Source organism: Ahaetulla prasina, chromosome 8 (assembly GCF_028640845.1).
Source record: "Ahaetulla prasina isolate Xishuangbanna chromosome 8, ASM2864084v1, whole genome shotgun sequence".
Lineage (NCBI taxonomy): Eukaryota > Metazoa > Chordata > Lepidosauria > Squamata > Colubridae > Ahaetulla > Ahaetulla prasina.
The window spans coordinates 10,484,335-10,501,019 of record NC_080546.1 but is presented as its reverse complement, the minus strand read 5'-3'; the positions used below and the strand labels follow the sequence as shown (position 1 = coordinate 10,501,019).

Here is a 16,685-nt window from a genome sequence, read left to right as displayed (position 1 = left end):
ATCACGTGACCCCAGGACTGCAACAGTCATAAATACATGCCAGTTGCCAAGTGTTTGACTTTTGATCACGTGATCGCGGGGGATTGTTGCAATGATCGTAAGCGTGAGAAACTGTCAAAAGTCACTTTTTTTTCAACACCGTTGTAGCTTCAAATGGTCACTAAATGAACTGTAAGACAAAGACTACCAGTAATTGCTTTCTCCGGTGACTTTCCCCCCTACGACATGGTCCAAGTGAAAGGCAGTTTCACGAAGTTGCTGATTTCGAGAAACATCTTTCCAGATGGACAAAGCATCAACAAGTAAATAATTTGTCCCCAAAAAGTCATGAGGAAAAAAAAAATAGATTAGACCATAGTTTATATCTCTAGGAGCAAATGTCCAAACATTAAACCTGATTTATTACTAGGTACCAGTAATTAATCTAAGCTGGAAGAATGCAAATTCTTGGAAGGCTGGAAAGCTTGGATTTGCTTGTTTGTCTGAGATGAGCAAGTAACTACCATGTTTTCCCCAAAATACTCCTACAATTCTCATCAATTCCTAACCTCCCCCAAAACAATCAAAAATAATACATCCTAATCATTCAAAGGCGATCTGATAAGTCTTAGTCTGATATCTGTTTTGAATATAGTCAGTCCATTTTTTCCATTCATTTAAATATCTTTCATGCGTATTGTCTTTCAAAAAGGCTGAGATTTTTGCCATCTCAGCCAAATTGGCAACTTTCAATATCCATTGAAAGTTGCCTTCTCTTCTGTTCCCTTCCCTTCTCTTCTCTTCTCTTCTCCTCCTTTTTCTCTTCTTTCTTTCTTTCTTTCTTTCTTTCTTTCTTTCTTTCTTTCTTTCTCTTTCTTTCTTTCTCCTTCTCCTCCACCTCCCCTCATCCTTCTCCCTTTCTCTTCTCCTCCTCCTTTTCTCCTCCTCCTTCCTCTGCTAAATTGATATGCATAAAATTTCTGAAACGCTAATCATTATGCTCCTCCTGCATTAATACCAAGAATAAGAAGAATAGTTCCTGTCAGCTTCCAAAATCTAGTCCAGGGAACAATAAAGCAACCCGTTTAACGAAGCCCCTCACCAAAGGGCTGCTAATATTCCCTGTCCTATACCCTTAAAAAAATCCCACCCTGTTAAGAAACTGGTGTAGCAGCTGCTTCGGTTCATCAGCCTCTTCTCCCCGTCTCATCACCTGCTTCTATTTCTGGTTATCTGACCCTACCCTTCATTCAGTCTTTTGCATCATGTGATGCTCTTCCCTTCAGCTATTTAAAGGACAAGGGAAACTCTGCTTAAGTCACAGAGCTGAGATCGCAGTTAAAAGTACTGTACCAACTCGGGGCTGGACAAGGCTGCACCATGAGTAAATGTGTAAGTTCGGGGGTGGGTGGGTGTCTTTGTTTTTTTAATCAAAATTTCCAGCAAAGGCTTGCAAGGTGTAGAATTGTTGTTGATTGACAGCCACAAGTGTGGCTTTTCCTCCCTTCGGGGTATTGCTTGAGAAACAGCCGCATTAATGTTTTGCAGCAAAAAAATAAATAAATTACAAAGACTTGTTACATTTTAAAAACTGCCTTGTTTATTTTGGCATTTGGGTTTGAAGTTCAGAATCCACTTCCTTAAATTGTTTGGATGCTTCTTTTTAATTGTTTCTGCTGTGTTGTTTTTTTGGGGGGGAGGGTGATGGTGGTATAAAACCCCCATACTGTATGCTTATTAATTGGGCTGCCTTATGTCGTTAATACTGAGTTTTATCAATATGCGAACTCTTTTTCGACAAGCACACTTTGCAGCTTATGCACAGGCGATTAAACGGATGCTTGATATGTGCAGATTTATTTTTGTGCGTTCGTGCGCTAACTGAAGATAGAAGTTAATTATTTTAAAGCTTTTTCTACAAACTTTGGCTTGGAAAGAGAACATTCCAATGCCTTGGTAAGGCCACACTTGGAATACTGCATTCAGTTTTGGTCGCCACGATGTAAAAAAGATGTGGAGACTCTAGAAAGAGTGCAGAGAAGAGCAACAAAGATGATTAGGGGACTGGAGGATAAAACATATGAAGAACGGTGGCAGGAACTGGGTATGTCTAGTTTAATGAAAAGAAGGATTAGGGGAGACATGATAGCAGTGTTCCAATATCTCAGGGGTTGCCACAAAGAAGAGGGAGTCGGGCTGTTCTCCAAAGCACCTGAGGATAGGACAAGAAGCAATGGGTGGAAACTAATCAAGGAGAGAAGCACCTTAGAACCAAGGAGAAATTTCCTGACAATTAGAATAATCAATCAGTGGAATGACTTGCCTCCAGAAGTTGTGAATGCTTCTGGAAGTTTTTAAGAAGAGGTTGGATTAACCATTTTTTAAATTTATTTTATTTTGTCACAACAGTATATACAATCATCAACATAAACAATAATTCATCATGAGAGAAAAAGTATATATAAGTAAAAGTATAAGTAAAAATATGCATATAATACTATAATGAAGAGAACAATAGGACAGGAACGGTAGGCACTTTTGTGCTCTTATGCATGCCCCTTATAGTCCTTTTAGGAATGGGGTGAGGTCAATAATTTGTCTGAAGTGGTGTAGGGTTTCCTTCCTAAGTAGAGGGTTGGACTAGTGGACCTCCAAAGTCCCTTGCAGCTCTATTACTTTATTCCAGGGGTCTGCAAACTTGGCTCTTTTAAGACTTGTGGACTTCTGGAGTCAAGTTTGTAGACCCCTGCTCTAGTCTATTCTATTCATTCTAACTTTATCCTTTAATCTGGATTGTACAGATGGCCTTTTACTTTTGATATTCACAGCATTAATCAGCCATTCTGGGACCAAGTCCTAAATATTTCCACCATCTAAGCTGTCCGGTCATCTTGATTCAGTTTGATGAAAGACAAGATGTTTTTTAAAAATTTATTTTAAGGATGATTCTTGAAAAATTGTCTTGCGTGGCATGAAGGGTATTCTTTTCTTTTGTTATGCAGGGATCAAGGGTGTACAGCTGTGGGGAAATCCAATTTTTTAAAATACTGGTTCTGTGGGCATGGCTTGGTGGGCTTGGCAGGGGAAGGATACTGCAAAATCTCCATTTCCACCCCACTCTGAGACCAGCCAGAGGTGGAATTCTGAACTGCTCAAACTTTCCGCTACCGGTTCTCCAGAACCTGTCAGAACCTGCTGGATTTCACCCCTGGATTAGAGAGAAGATCCCTACCCCTGCGTCGCCTCTCCTCTTGGTTTTTTCAGTGGCTTATTTAATCCTCTTAATTTTAATTTGTTTGTGGAATATCTTGTTTACCTTCTTGTCATTTGATAAGCTGCCCAGAGTCACTGCAACAGTGAGATAGCCGGCATATAAATTTAATCAATCAATCAATCAATAATAATTGTCAGGGGAAAAACTAAATCATGAGCATAGCAGCATTTCATAGAAATTGAGAAGACAGCACAACCACAAAAGCCTCACTTTAGGATTCACAGATTTATTAGAATTTAAAGCATAGCAAAAAATAAAATAAAAAAATATATATTCTATTGAAATGTAAAGCTTTTGATATAAGGCACTTACAGCAGTGGCCAAAGTTGTGGAAACCTTTTGGGAAAAGTGTATTTTCTAAAACTAGCTAATAACGCCACTTTTTTTTGAAGTAGTGCCATAAAATTAAAATGGAAAGATAATTTAATCAAGAACATAATGCAATAACTTTTATGAAAGATATAATAATAATAATAATAATAATAATAATAATAATAATAATAATAATAATAATAATAATAATAATAATAATAATAATAATAATAATAATAATAATAATAATATTTTAATTTGTATACCGGCCTTCTCCCGAAGGACTCAGGGCAGTGCACAGTCAAAATAAAATACAAAAAGAACAATACATATGCTATTACAATACATTTGCTATTAGAATAGCAGTTGCAGTATAAAGAAGGAAAGTGAACCACGTAGAAAAAACGAGATATACAAAAATTATCACCATGTCAGTGAATACTTAGTTGGGTAACCTTTAGCATGAATTATGTCTTCCCAAGGAGTGAACCAAGTATTTTAGTTCTGCATCTGTTATAATGGGAAACCAAGATTGAATGATTGCTTCTATTAACTGGGTTTTATTGCTGGGTCGCTTCTGACTAACCAGTTTCTTTAGTCGGCTCCATAGATTTTCAATTGGATTAAGGTCTGGGCTATTCCCAGGCCATTCCAGCAGCGGAATGTAATTATCTTGAAACTCCCAAAAAATAGTGGTGTTATTAGCCATCAAACCTCAAAAATAAACTTTTCCCAAAAGGTTTCCACAATTTTGGCCACTACTGTACATTCCATTGCAGTGAGGGTCATTTGGACAAGCAGTCCAAAGGGACGGCTTGTGGCTAATTGGCCCTGGAGCCACTGTCCAGCATTATGCTATATATCTTAAAATATCTTAGGAGCCATGGTGGCGCAGTGGTTAGAGTGCGGTACTGCAGGCTACTTCTGCTGACGGCCGGCTGCCTGCAATTTGGCAGTTCAAATCTCACCAGGCTCAAGGTTGACTCAGCCTTCCGTCCTTCTGAGGTGGGTCAAATGAAGACCCAGATTGTTGGGGGCAAGAGGCTGACTCTGTAAACCACCTAGAGAGGGCTGGAAAGCGGTATATAAATCTTAAGTGCTATTGCTAAAACCTCAAAGCACAATACTTTTGGATTCTGCGAACGTGTCATAGCAACTGGGGGCGCTTTCGGTTCCTTTAACCACAATGTTACAACGTGGTTATTTTTACATGTGTTCCTAGTATATAGTTCCCTTTTTTCCACGACCCTAGCTCGCCACATCTTTCCAGCTAAGCAACCAGGGTTAAAAGTGCAATGTCAACATATTTGAAGGTCACAGTCTGGCGGTATGTGTCTGTTTTTGCCTTCCCCGGGCTCCAAAGGCTTTCCTCAAGCCTCCGGGAGTGTGAAAACAGCCTCCCCAGGCTCCGGAGGCCCTCTGGAGGCCAGAAACAGGCCCGTTTCCGGCTTTCCCAAACATCTGGTAGGCCCATTTTTGCCCTCCCCAAGCCTCCGTGCACACCCGGCACTTACCTGCATCCAAAACGGGCCGTGTGGGGACTCCTGGGAGGGGCAGGGGGGGCGGGGCAGGGCAGGGCCAGCCAGGAGCGGGATCATTTGGGGGTTCTCCAAACTGCACAGAATCTTAGCTAGAGGTTCTCCCGAACCCCTGCGAACCCCCAGCAGCCCACCCCGGCTTACGACCACAATTGAGCTACATCTCTCATCATCATCAACCCACTGCTAAGGTAGCCAGAAGATGGCTTAAGGCTTCTTGTGCAGAAGTGGTGCTTTCCATATTAAGCCAGGATACTGGGTTCTATGTGAAGAATGAAGAGCCTATGGAACAGGCCACTTGAGATGATGTTACTGGGTTGGTGATTCTCTTGATTCCAGATCATCAACAGGTCCATTTTGGGACTACTTATTTCGATGTTGTTATGGGACCCTGTGCCTCTTTCACATTTCAGATTTGACTGGGAAAGAGACCTTATACCTAGCTTCCTCCTGTCTCTCTATCTATCTGTCAGTATATCTGCCTGTCTGTTCTAAAATAGACTGGGTGAAACCAGGTTTAATAGCAGTAACTGTGAGAGGGATCTTGAAGTCTTAGTGGACAACTAATTCAATATCGTGTGCGGCGGCAGCCAAAAAAGCCAATGCAGTCCTAAATTGCATTAACAGAGAGATACAATCAAGATCAGGGGAGGTACTAATACCGCTCTATAAAGCCTTAGGACACCTAGAGTACTGCATCCAGTTCTGGTCGCCACAATGTAAAAAAAGATGTTGAGACTCTAGAAAGAGTGCAGAGAAGAGCAACCAGGATGATTAGGGGACTGGAGGCTAAAACATATGAGGAAGGGTTGCAGGAACTGAGTATGGCTAGTCTAGTGAAGAGAAGGACCAGGGGAGATAGGATAGCAGTCTTCCAATATTTGAGGGGCTGCTACAGAGAGGAAGGGGACCAAGCTATTTTCCAAGGTACCCGACGGCCAGACAAGGAATAATGGATGTAAACTGACCAAGGAGAGATTCAACCTGGAAATAAGGAGAAATTTTCTGACGGTGAGAACAATCAACCCATGGAACAGAAGTTGCCTTTGGAAGTTGTGGCAGCTTCATCACTTGAGATTTTCAAGAAGAGTCTGGACTACCATTTGTCAGAAATGATGTAGGGTCTCCTGCTTGTGTGTGTGTATGTGTGTGGGGATTGGACTAGATGACCTACAAGATCCCTTCCAGCTCTGTTAATCTGTTAAACAAGATGACCGATCAACCTGAAATAGTCTTCTAAAACAAGTCTTCTAAAACAGGCTGACTGATTAGCCTAAAATTGGCTGCTGTCTCCAATGAGAGATCCTGTAACCCTCAAATTCTCTTTGAATGGTCTGATGGAGGAGCCCACGTTCAAAACTCTTTGTCAGTCCTAGCATGCCGTTTAAAATGTCCATCTTCTTTTTATTTTTTCCTAGGGAGTGATCGCTACGCAGTTTAAGCTTTGTCCCGGAGAATCGCTCGTCGTGAAAGGGACAATTTTACCAGACTGCAAAGAGTAAGAGGAGGAATTGGGACAAGGTTTCATGGAATGGGGAGTTGGGGGTTGGGGAGGGGGCTATTTGGACTTCCCTTCAATTCCCAGAAATAAAAAGGGGTCACATGAACATTACAGCTGAATTCCCACAACACTGTCAAACTATTTCGTAAGACTTTGTTACTGTTATTCTTTTTTCCTGTTACCCATTTCCTTTTCTACTTATGACTACAACTTTGTTGCTTCTATCTTTACGATTTGCATTCTTTTATTTAATTTCTTGGTATGATTTATGTTGATTGCTTATTTAGTATCCTATGACTAATCACCAAGTGTTGTATCTTATGATTAGCAATGAATGTATTTTTAGGATGACTGCGATCATAATTTATTGCTTATATCTCTTATGCACCGAAGACAAATTCCTTGTGTGTCCAATCACTCTTGGCCAATAAAGAATTCTATTCCATTCTATTCCATTCCATTCTCTATGTCTCTATATCTCTATCTATAAGCTATAATCTATCTATCTATCTATCTATCTATCTATCTATCTATCTATCTATCTATCTATCTATCTATCTATCTATCTATCTATCTATCTATCATCTCTCTCTCTCTCCCCCCCCCTCTCTCTATCCATCCATCCATCCATTATCTATCTCTATATAATTTGCACTTAAATCTATCACAGTTTATGCGATATATCCAGTAACCCTTTTCCCAAATGACAATTTTTATTAACGGGCCTAAAATTTTGCGAGCTGCAGCTCAAAAATGTTTATGTCTGTTAATAAAATCGGGAGTTAGAGAAGGAGCTATCAGTCTCCTGATTTTTTTTTAAAAAAACAGTAGAACAGTGTTTTTCAACTTTGGTTACTTTAAACGAGGTGAACTTCATGTCCCAGAATTCCCCAGACACCATATGCTGGCTGGGGAATTCTGGGAGTTAAAGTCCACACTTTTTAAAAGTTACTAAGGTTCAAAAGCACTGACATAGACTAACATATAATAGAATAGAATTTTTTATTGGCCAAGTGTGATTGGACACACAAGGAATTTGTCTTGGTGCATATGCTCTCAGTGTACATAAAAGAAAAGATGCCTTCATCAAGGTACAACATTTACAACACAAATAATAGTCAATATATCAATATAAATCATAAGGATTGCCAGCAACAAAGTTACAGTCATACAGTCATAAGTGGAAAGAGATGGGTGATGGGAACGATGAGAAGATTAATAGTAGTGCAGATTCAGTAAATAGTTTGACAGCGTTGAGGGAATTATTATAACTCTCCTAACATGTGGTGATGATTTCCAGTTTTTGTGAGTTAAACATTATGGCTGCCTGGGAGTAAATTTTGGAGCAGCCGGTCAAACTTTAAAGGGGGAGTCAATGGCCTTAAGGCTGTACTGTACGGCCTGCCTTCATTTTGTTTAAAAATTCCTCAGCAAACGTCCTTGCTCCTCATCAGAGAGCAGCTATGCCCCCACCCAAAGAAGTTTTCCAGATGCTCTCCAGGCAGTTCCTTGCAGAAATGGTTTCTCTTATGGCCATCACTCTTCTTAATATCCTTTTTTTTTTTAAGCTGGGGAAGATTAGGAAGACAGGAAACCTTTACCAAAATAACTTTTTCAGTCCCTGGAAGCAGGCTGTTCCTTTCTTTTGGTTTTCCTAAGGAGAGATATCCCTGCCCATTCATGGTCTGATTTTAAATATTTCCTTCCTTCCTTCCTTCCTTCCTTCCTTCCTTCCTTCCTTCCTTCCTTCCTTCCTTCCTTCCTTCCTTCCTCCCTCCCTCCCTCCCTCCCTCCCTCCCTCCCTCCTCTCCCTTCCCTTCCCTGTATTCCTCTTCCTTCCTCCCATCTATCCTTTCTTCCTTCCTCCTCTCTCTCCTCTATTCCTTTGGTTTGCTTGCTTGCTTGCTTGTATTTCCTTCCTTCCCCCACCTCTTCCTCCCTCCTTCCTTCCTTCCTTCCTTCCTTCCTTCCTTTCTTCCTTCCTTTCTTCCCTCCCCCTTCCTTCCCTCCCTCCCTTTCTCCTTCCTTTCTTGTATTTCATTCCTCCCTCCCTCTCTCCCCTCAATTCCCCTTCCTTCCTTCCTCCCTCCCTCCCTCCCTCCCTTCCAAGCATCCCCTCCCTCTGAAACTCCCCGTTGTGTTCTGGCTTCTCTCACGCTTGTAATTCCACCCTCAGATTTGAGATCAACCTGGGTAAAGACTGTGACAACCTGGCGCTCCATTTCAACCCACGTTTTGACTGCAAGGGTGATGTCAACACTTTGGTGTGTAACTCCAGGAGAGGCAGTGCCTGGGAGGATGAGGAAAGACCACCTGACTTCCCTTTTCGTCACAATTGTGAGGTTGAGGTGAGGACTTATTGGCAGGAAGTGAGACACGAAGAGTGGGGCAGAGGGTCAATAGAGCACCAGTTGTATCTTTGTGACACTCTGGAGCAGGGGTCGGCAACCTTAAACACTCAAAGAGCCACAAAGGTCCTAACTGGAAGCTCCCATTTAATTCTGGAGCCGACCAGAAGTCCAGTTCCTCCACCATAGAGTCTCCTCCTAGCATGGCGTCCTTTTTCCTCTACCTGTCCTAACTGAAAGTCCTATCAATTGTGGAGCCGACCAGCAGCAGGGAGCCGCAGCAGAGGGATGAAACAGCCACATGCGGCTCCAGAGCCGCCGGTTGCTGACTCCTGTTCTGGAGGAACCGTATAAAGAGGAAGACTAATGGAAGTTACAGATGGAAGTTCCGCTTATACAGATAGCTGTTGACCTTACAACTGTTTGTTTAGTGACCATTCAAAGTTATAACGGCACTGAAAAAAAGCGACGTATGGCCATTTTTTCACACGTATGACCCGTTGAAGCATCCCCTTGGTCTCATGATCAAATTTGGATGCTTGGCAACTGGCTGACAGTTGCAGTATCCCAGTGTCTTGTGCTCTCCTTTTGCAAGTTACAAGTTACAGGATGCTTGTGTGTATTCACCATATCCAGTACTAGCTTCCTTTTTAAAAAACAACAAAAAACCAGTGTTTTAGTAAGAAAAGGCAACATGCTAAGCCATAAACCACGGAGCTGGTTTGCAAAACACAGAAATCTGGAAGTGTATGAAATGTATATAATAACAACAACAACAACAACAACAACAATAATAATAATAATAATAATAAATAATAGTAATAGTAATAATAATAATATCATCATCAGAGTTGGAAGGGACCTTGGAGGCCTTCTAGTTCAGACAAATGGCTATCCAACATTTTCTTAAAAATTTCCAGTGTGGGAGCATTTAAAACTTCTGCAGGCAAGTTGTTCCACTTATTAATTGTTCTAACGGTCAGGAAATTTCTCCTTAGTTCTAAGTTGCCTCTCTCCTTGATTAGTTTCCACCCATTGCTTCTTGTTCTACCCTCAGGTGCTTTGGAGAATAGTTTGACTCCCTATGTGAGGATCCCATGTATGAATCAAACCATGGAAGACATGATACAGCCAAGACCCAAAATCCCCAAAGCTTCAACCAAAAACTGTCCACCATTGACCTCACCCCATTTCTAAGAGGTCTGTAAGGGGCGTGCATAAGAGCACCAGTGTGCCTACCATTCCTGTCCTATTCTTTTCTTCGTTATATCTAATTAATATAGTTATTACATATTCACACTTATATATATGCTTATATAATGTATAGTTATTTCATGCTTACGCTTATATATACTGTGTGACTAAATAAACAAAAACAGACAAACAAACAAACAAACAAACAAACAAACAAACAAATAAATAAAATAATACCACTCTATAAAGCCTTAGTAAGACCACACCTGGAATACTGCATCCAGTTTTGGTCACCACAATATAAAAAAAGGTGTTGAGACTCTAGAAAGAGTGCAGAGAAGAGCAACAAAGACGATTAGGGGACTGGAGGCTAAAACATATGATAAACGGTTGCAGGAACTGGGCCTGGCTAGTCTAGTGAAGAGAAGGACCAGGGGAGACATGATAGCAGTCTTCCAATATTTCAGGGGCTGCCACAGAAAGGAGGGGGGTCAAACTATTTTCCAAGGTACCTGAGGACCAGACAAGGAACAACGAATGGAAACTGACCAAGGAGAGATTCAACCTGGAAACGAGGAATTTTCTGATAGTGAGAGAGCAATGGAACAGCTTGCCTTTGGAAGTTGTGGGAACTTCATCACTGGAGGCTTTCAAGAAAAAATTGGACTGTCATTTGTCAGAAATGATGTAGGGTCCGCTGCTTGTGCCGGGGTAGGACTAGATGACCTACAAGGTCCCTTCCAACTCTGTTAATCTGTTAAAGCAATCTTCCTTAATGTAGATGCCTTCCAGATGTGCAAACTGCAACTTCCAAAATTCCCCCAGCTACTATGCTGAGGATTCTGGGAACTAAATTCCATGCATCTACAGGCACCTAGGTTGGTAAGGGTGAGCCTCATGCCTTTAATGGGAGACCTCCTATGGAAGAGATTTTTGGATAATTGTCCCAATTCTCTTTCTGCCTTATCATAAAAATAATCTGTTTTATGATCTTAAAACTTTACATACAAATATCTATGTAAACAGGGAGTATGTAAAGGGCCGGTTTAGCTCACGCTGGTAAAGCCTGTTATTAAGAACACAGTAGCCTGCAATTACTGCAGGTTCGAGCCCGGCCCAAGGTTGACTCAGCCTTCCATCCTTTATAAGGTAGGTAAAATGAGGACCCAGATTGTTGGGGGGGCAATAAGTTGACTTTGTAAAAATATACAAATAGAATGAGACTATTGCCTTATACACTGTAAGCCGCCCTGAGTCTTCGGAGAAGGGCGGGGTATAAATGTAAACAAAAAAAATATATATGTAATGAGGGAGTAATTACTGCAATCTTCTTTAAAAGTCAACTCCAATGAGGCTGTAATTTATTGTTTCTTAACCTTGGCAACTTTAAGAATATCAAGACTGGCTGGGGAATTCTGGGAGTTGAAGTCCAAGATTAAGAAACATTGCTGTAAGTATTAGTTCATACTGAGGAAACATCTGTGAAAGAGCGCAGAGAAGAGCAACAAAGATGATTACAGGACTGGAGGATAAAACATATGAAGAACCGTTGCAGGAACTGGGTGTGTCTAGTTTAATGAAAAGAAGAACTAAGAGTGACATGATAGGAGTGTTTCAATATCTCAGGGGCTGCCACAAAGAAGAGGGAGTCAAACTATTCTCCAAAGCACCTGAGGGCAGGACAAGAAGCAACAGATAGAAACAAATCAAGGAGAGAAGCAACCTAGAACTAAGGAGAAATTTCCTGACAGTGAGAACAATTAATAAATAGAACAACCTGCCTCCAGAACTTGTGAATGTTCCAACAATGGTGGTTTTTAAGAAGATGTTGGATAACCATTTGTCTGAAGTGGTGTAGGGTTTCCTGCCTAAGCAGGGGGTGGACTGGAAGACCTCCAATGTCCCTTCCAACTCTGTTATTCTATTAATCATTTGATTCATCACCCTTACACTAAGAAAATGTATCTTATGCAGAGGTTGTATTCAACAGGTACTGACCAGTTCTGGCGAACCGGTAGCGGAAATTTTGAGTAGTTCGGAAAACCGGTAAATACCACCTCTGACTGGCCCCCGTCTATTCTCTAACTCCCTAGTCCCAGCTGATTGGGAGGAAATGGGGATTTTGCAGTAACCTTCCCCTGGAGGGGGGAGGGAATGGAGATTCAACAGTATCCTTCCCCTGCTACGCCCACCAAGCCACGCGCACCAAGCCATGCTCACAGAACTGGTAGTAAAAAAAATTGAATCCCACCACTGATCTCATGATACATATACCAGGATAGCATTTTAGGAGGGACTTCCCTAACTGTACCCTGTTAGGTCTATTCTACTTCAACGTTAACCTTGGATTAGAACCTAATGCTCTTTCTTCATAGTGTAAATCATGGCTTTGATAAGCATTCAGAACCTAAGAGCACCAAAGAGACTTTGATGTCCACCCTCAGTCTTGGTTTTCTTTTGTTACGATGTCTTCCAGATCACCTTCAGTTTTACGGGCAACGACATCCGAGTGAAGATGGAAGGGAGTGGAGAAATTGTCTTCCCCAACCGGCTGTGCCTTAATCTGATTGATTATCTTGGAGTGGCCGGAGACTTCAGAATCAAATCGGTGACATTTCCCTGAGGAGGTCTTGTTCTCTAGTCGAACGGAATTGGTTGTCCCAAACAATTTGACAGGATGTTCTAAGCAGGGGGTTGGACTAGAAGACCTCCAAGGTCCCTTCCAACTCTGTTATTTTGTTTTCTGTTTTTTTCCCCCCTGGAATTTATGCATTCCTTTTACCCAATTTTTTTTGGTCAAAGCAGTCCAAACTCCTTAAATTTTCACCATCTTTCTTGCCCATCTCACCTCAAGGTCCGTTTCTTTACCATGCTGTGTTATGAATGAGGTTCATTTTCCAAGAAATAAAAGACCTATGAAAAACACAGTTGTTTTGTTCATTTTGTGAAAATCAAGCTTTCCACTTGCTGATGGAATCTAGGTCTTTCAAAGCTTTTTTTTTTATTTATTTGCATTTATATCCCGCCCTTCTCCGAAGACTCAGGGCAGCTTACACTATGTTAGCAATAGTCTTCATTCTATTTGTATATTTATATACAAAGTCAACTTATTGCCCCCAACAATCTGGGTCCTCATTTTACCTACCTTATAAAGGATGGAAGGCTGAGTCAACCTTGGGCCTGGTGGGACTAGAACCTGCAGTAATTGCAAGCAGCTGCTGTTAATAACAGACTGCATTAGCAGTCTGAGCCACAGAGGCCCTTTTCTTAAAGAAAATTTTGGAGATCTTGGCTAAGCATAAAATTAAAACAAAACCAACCACAACAGGTTCTGTGAGAACAATAGAACTGCTGAGATAGATGTATGTACAGGCAGTCCTCGACTTACAAATAGTTCGTTTAATGACCATTCGAAGTTACAACAGCAGTGAAAAAATGACCGCTTTTCACACTTACGACCGTTGCAACCTCCCCATGGTCACGTGATCAACAAAATTCAGACCGTTGGCAACTGACTCATATTTATGACGATGGCAGTGTCCCTGGATGCTCTTTTGCAATTTTCTGACAGGAAAAGTCCGCGTGGAAGCCAGATTCGCTAAACAACCGGGTTACCGACTTAAGAACTGCCTTTGTTGCTGCGTTTGTCTGGAGTTGTTATTCGCGTAACAACTTTGGCAAGAAAGGTCATACAATGAGGCAGAACTCACTTAAATGTCTCACTTAGCGACAAATGCTGGGCTCAACGGTGGTCGTAAGTTGAGGAGCTGCACCATTTATGGTATGAGACACTGTTGGCGAACCTTTTCGGCACTGAAGGCCGAAACGGCAGCGCGTACACACACATGGGGGAGCACTGGAAACAAGAAGAACAGTCCCTCCCCAGCACACACGCATGGGAGCGCCAAAAACCGGAACAGCACTTCTCTGGAGTGCATGTTGGCCAGCTGGTCTTCACGTGTACATACATGCCAGAAACATGCCAGAAACACGGGGGCAATAAGTTGACTTTGTATATAAATATACAAATAGAATGAAGACTATTGCTAACATAGTGTAAGCCGCCCTGAGTCTTCGGAGAAGGGTGGGATATAAATGTAAATAAATAAATTAAAAAACAACAACCAGAAGACCAGGTGACCGGTGTGTATGTGCTCACCAGAAACCGGAAGCTCAGTTTCCGGGCGTGCGCACGCACACTATGGAGCTGCTCTTCCAGTTTCCAGCACTCCTGTGGGCTTAAAGTCCAACTGGCTGGTGCGCAAATGTGCGCTGAAAACCGGAAGAACAATGGGCGACGACTGGTGTGCCCAGAGAGATAACTCTGCGTGTGCCATAAGTTTGCCATCATGGGTATGAGAGGATAACGCCCTGTACTTCTAAAATATTCTTATTATAGAATCTGCCACCGTAGATTTCTAAAATATCTTCTCTCCATAGGGGAGGCCTCATAACTGATGGCATTACTAATCGGTAGGCACTCAGGCAAACGAGCCATCAATGGGCACACAGAGGTAAATCTGGGCTCCACAACCTCCGGGGCCGCAGCGTGTTTGGAACTGAGCGTGTGCGCGCACACGCAAAACTCCCCTCGTGCGAGGGGCGGCTGCTTGCGCTCACAAGTGAAGCTAGCCTTGTGTGAGCCGTGGCCACTTTGCGCTCATGTGCAAAGCTTTCCTCGTGCAAGCAGCGGCAGGTTATGCTTCCACGTGAAACTCCCTTTCCCCATGCAAATGGCGATGCACACTCTTGCGCTCGCCTGCCTATTACTCGCAACAAACTATCCCCTCCCCCCTCTCCCCAGCTGGGCCGGGCCGTCAAGCCAGAACGGTTGGGGACCGCTGAGATAGACAATAGCTATAACACAGTTCTATAGTAAAAGTCACAGTTCTATAGTAAAAGTCAAGGGATGCGGTGGCTCAGGGGCTAGGACGTTGAGCTTGTCGATTGAAAGGTTGGCAGCTCAGCGGTTCGAATCCCTAGTGCTGCCGTGCAACGGGGTGAGCTCCCGTTACTTGTCCCAGCTTCTGCCAACCTAGCAGTTTCGAAAGCACGTAAAAATGCAAGTAGAAAAAATAGGGACCACCTTTGGTGGGAAGGTAACAGCGTTCCGTGCACCTTTGGTATTGAGTCATGCCGGCCATTTGACAATGGAGATGTTTTCGGACAGCGCTGGCTCTTCGGCTTTGAAACGGAGATGAGCACCGCCCCCTAGAGTCAGGAATGACTAGCACATATGTGCGAGGGTAACCTTTACCTTTACCTATAGTAAAAGTCAACTACACGATGGAACGGTGGAAGTGCAACAAGGCAGTCTTAACAACTGTTCCTTTCATTCGCTGCCTTCTGGAACCGGTATGCATGCTAAAGGCTTGGCTGCTTGCTGAGAAGATGGGGATGGGCGAAACAAGGGCAGGGTTGGGGTGTCTGCAGCTGTCCCAGTGCTCAAATAGAGAGCTGGCGTTAGCCACAAAAGCATTTGCTGCCTCTTGACTGAATCTATTCAGTGGAAGCAGTTGGCGCCTTTCTTTCCCCGACACCAATAATCCAAACATACTTTCAGACTGAGAACAGGGACAAATCGATTCTCCTGCCTTGGCTTCCATGCCACCAATCAGTGGCTGTGCCCTGCCAATGCCAATGCCATCAGCTAACTGATCAGGATTAGAAGTGGGGTGTAAAGTCAGACTGATGTGGAATGGCTGGGTACGGGAGTAAGCTTCCCTCCTCCCATAGAGCTCATAACTTTCCAGAGGACACCGAATTTTAAATATTCCACAATGTTAGAAGGGTCAGAGTTGGTGGGTAATATTACAGAATTCCTAGTTATTGCTTTGTGTCTTGTGGCAATTCTCTAGAAGCATTCTATTTAGGGATATTTAGGGACCCAGTGGTTAAGGCACCAGGCTAGAAACCAGAAGATGATGAATTCTAGTCCTGCCTGAGGCATGAAAGCTGGCAGGGTGACTTTGGGCCAATCACCAGGAGACTGTGAGTTCTAGTCCCGCCTTAGGCATGAAAGCCGGCAGAGTGACTTTGGGCCAATCACCAGAAGATGGTGAGTTCTAGTCTTAGGCCTGAATGATGGTGAGTTCTAGCCTTAGGTCTGAAAGCCGGCAGGGTGACTTTGGATAAATCACCAGGAGACTGTGAGTTCTAGTCCCCGCAGAGATGTCACTGCTGTCTCCCAGAGGTTCGCACCCCCGTGGCACCTGGAGAATATTCAGCAGTGGCCTCTTGCCGGGTCCGAGGGGTCAGCGAAACATCGCCTGGCCCTTGTGTCCTATCTGGGGTGCCACGAAACTGTTTGTTCTGTCCCCCTCGCCTCAGTCCGAGCGATGATTTAATTAGCCAGCAACTATCAGCTTCTGGCAGCAAACTAGCGAGCGTCTGCCAAGTGTCCCTGTTATCTCTCTTGATGTCGATGAGTCAACCAGGAACAAACAGTACTTCAGCTCTAGTTAAGCAGTTGATTTGCTTGCCACGAAGGGGTATAGCATCCCTTGCTGCTTTTATATCCTATGGGGTGTGGCTCCATG

The 16,685-nt window shown here is 42.9% G+C and overlaps 1 protein-coding gene across 1 annotated transcript; it reads left to right on the top strand.

Annotated features, from left to right (window-relative positions):
* Window positions 1–1,246: 1,246 nt before the first annotated feature.
* On the top strand, window positions 1,247–13,071 carry LOC131203066 (16 kDa beta-galactoside-binding lectin-like). The gene is made up of 4 exons (XM_058192951.1): window positions 1,247–1,371; window positions 6,522–6,601; window positions 8,781–8,952; window positions 12,623–13,071. The coding sequence occupies exons 1-4, from the start codon at window positions 1,360–1,362 to the stop codon at window positions 12,767–12,769; spliced, it is 411 nt and encodes a 136-aa protein (XP_058048934.1). The 5' UTR covers window positions 1,247–1,359; the 3' UTR covers window positions 12,770–13,071.
* Window positions 13,072–16,685: the final 3,614 nt, after the last annotated feature.

Excerpts from the sequence above, each read along its gene's own strand:
- LOC131203066 (XM_058192951.1), top strand. Across the intron at positions 6,602-8,780 it reads ATTTTACCAGACTGCAAAGA|ATTTGAGATCAACCTGGGTA; the intron begins GTAAGAGGAGGA and ends TTCCACCCTCAG. Across the intron at positions 8,953-12,622 it reads GTCACAATTGTGAGGTTGAG|ATCACCTTCAGTTTTACGGG; the intron begins GTGAGGACTTAT and ends GATGTCTTCCAG.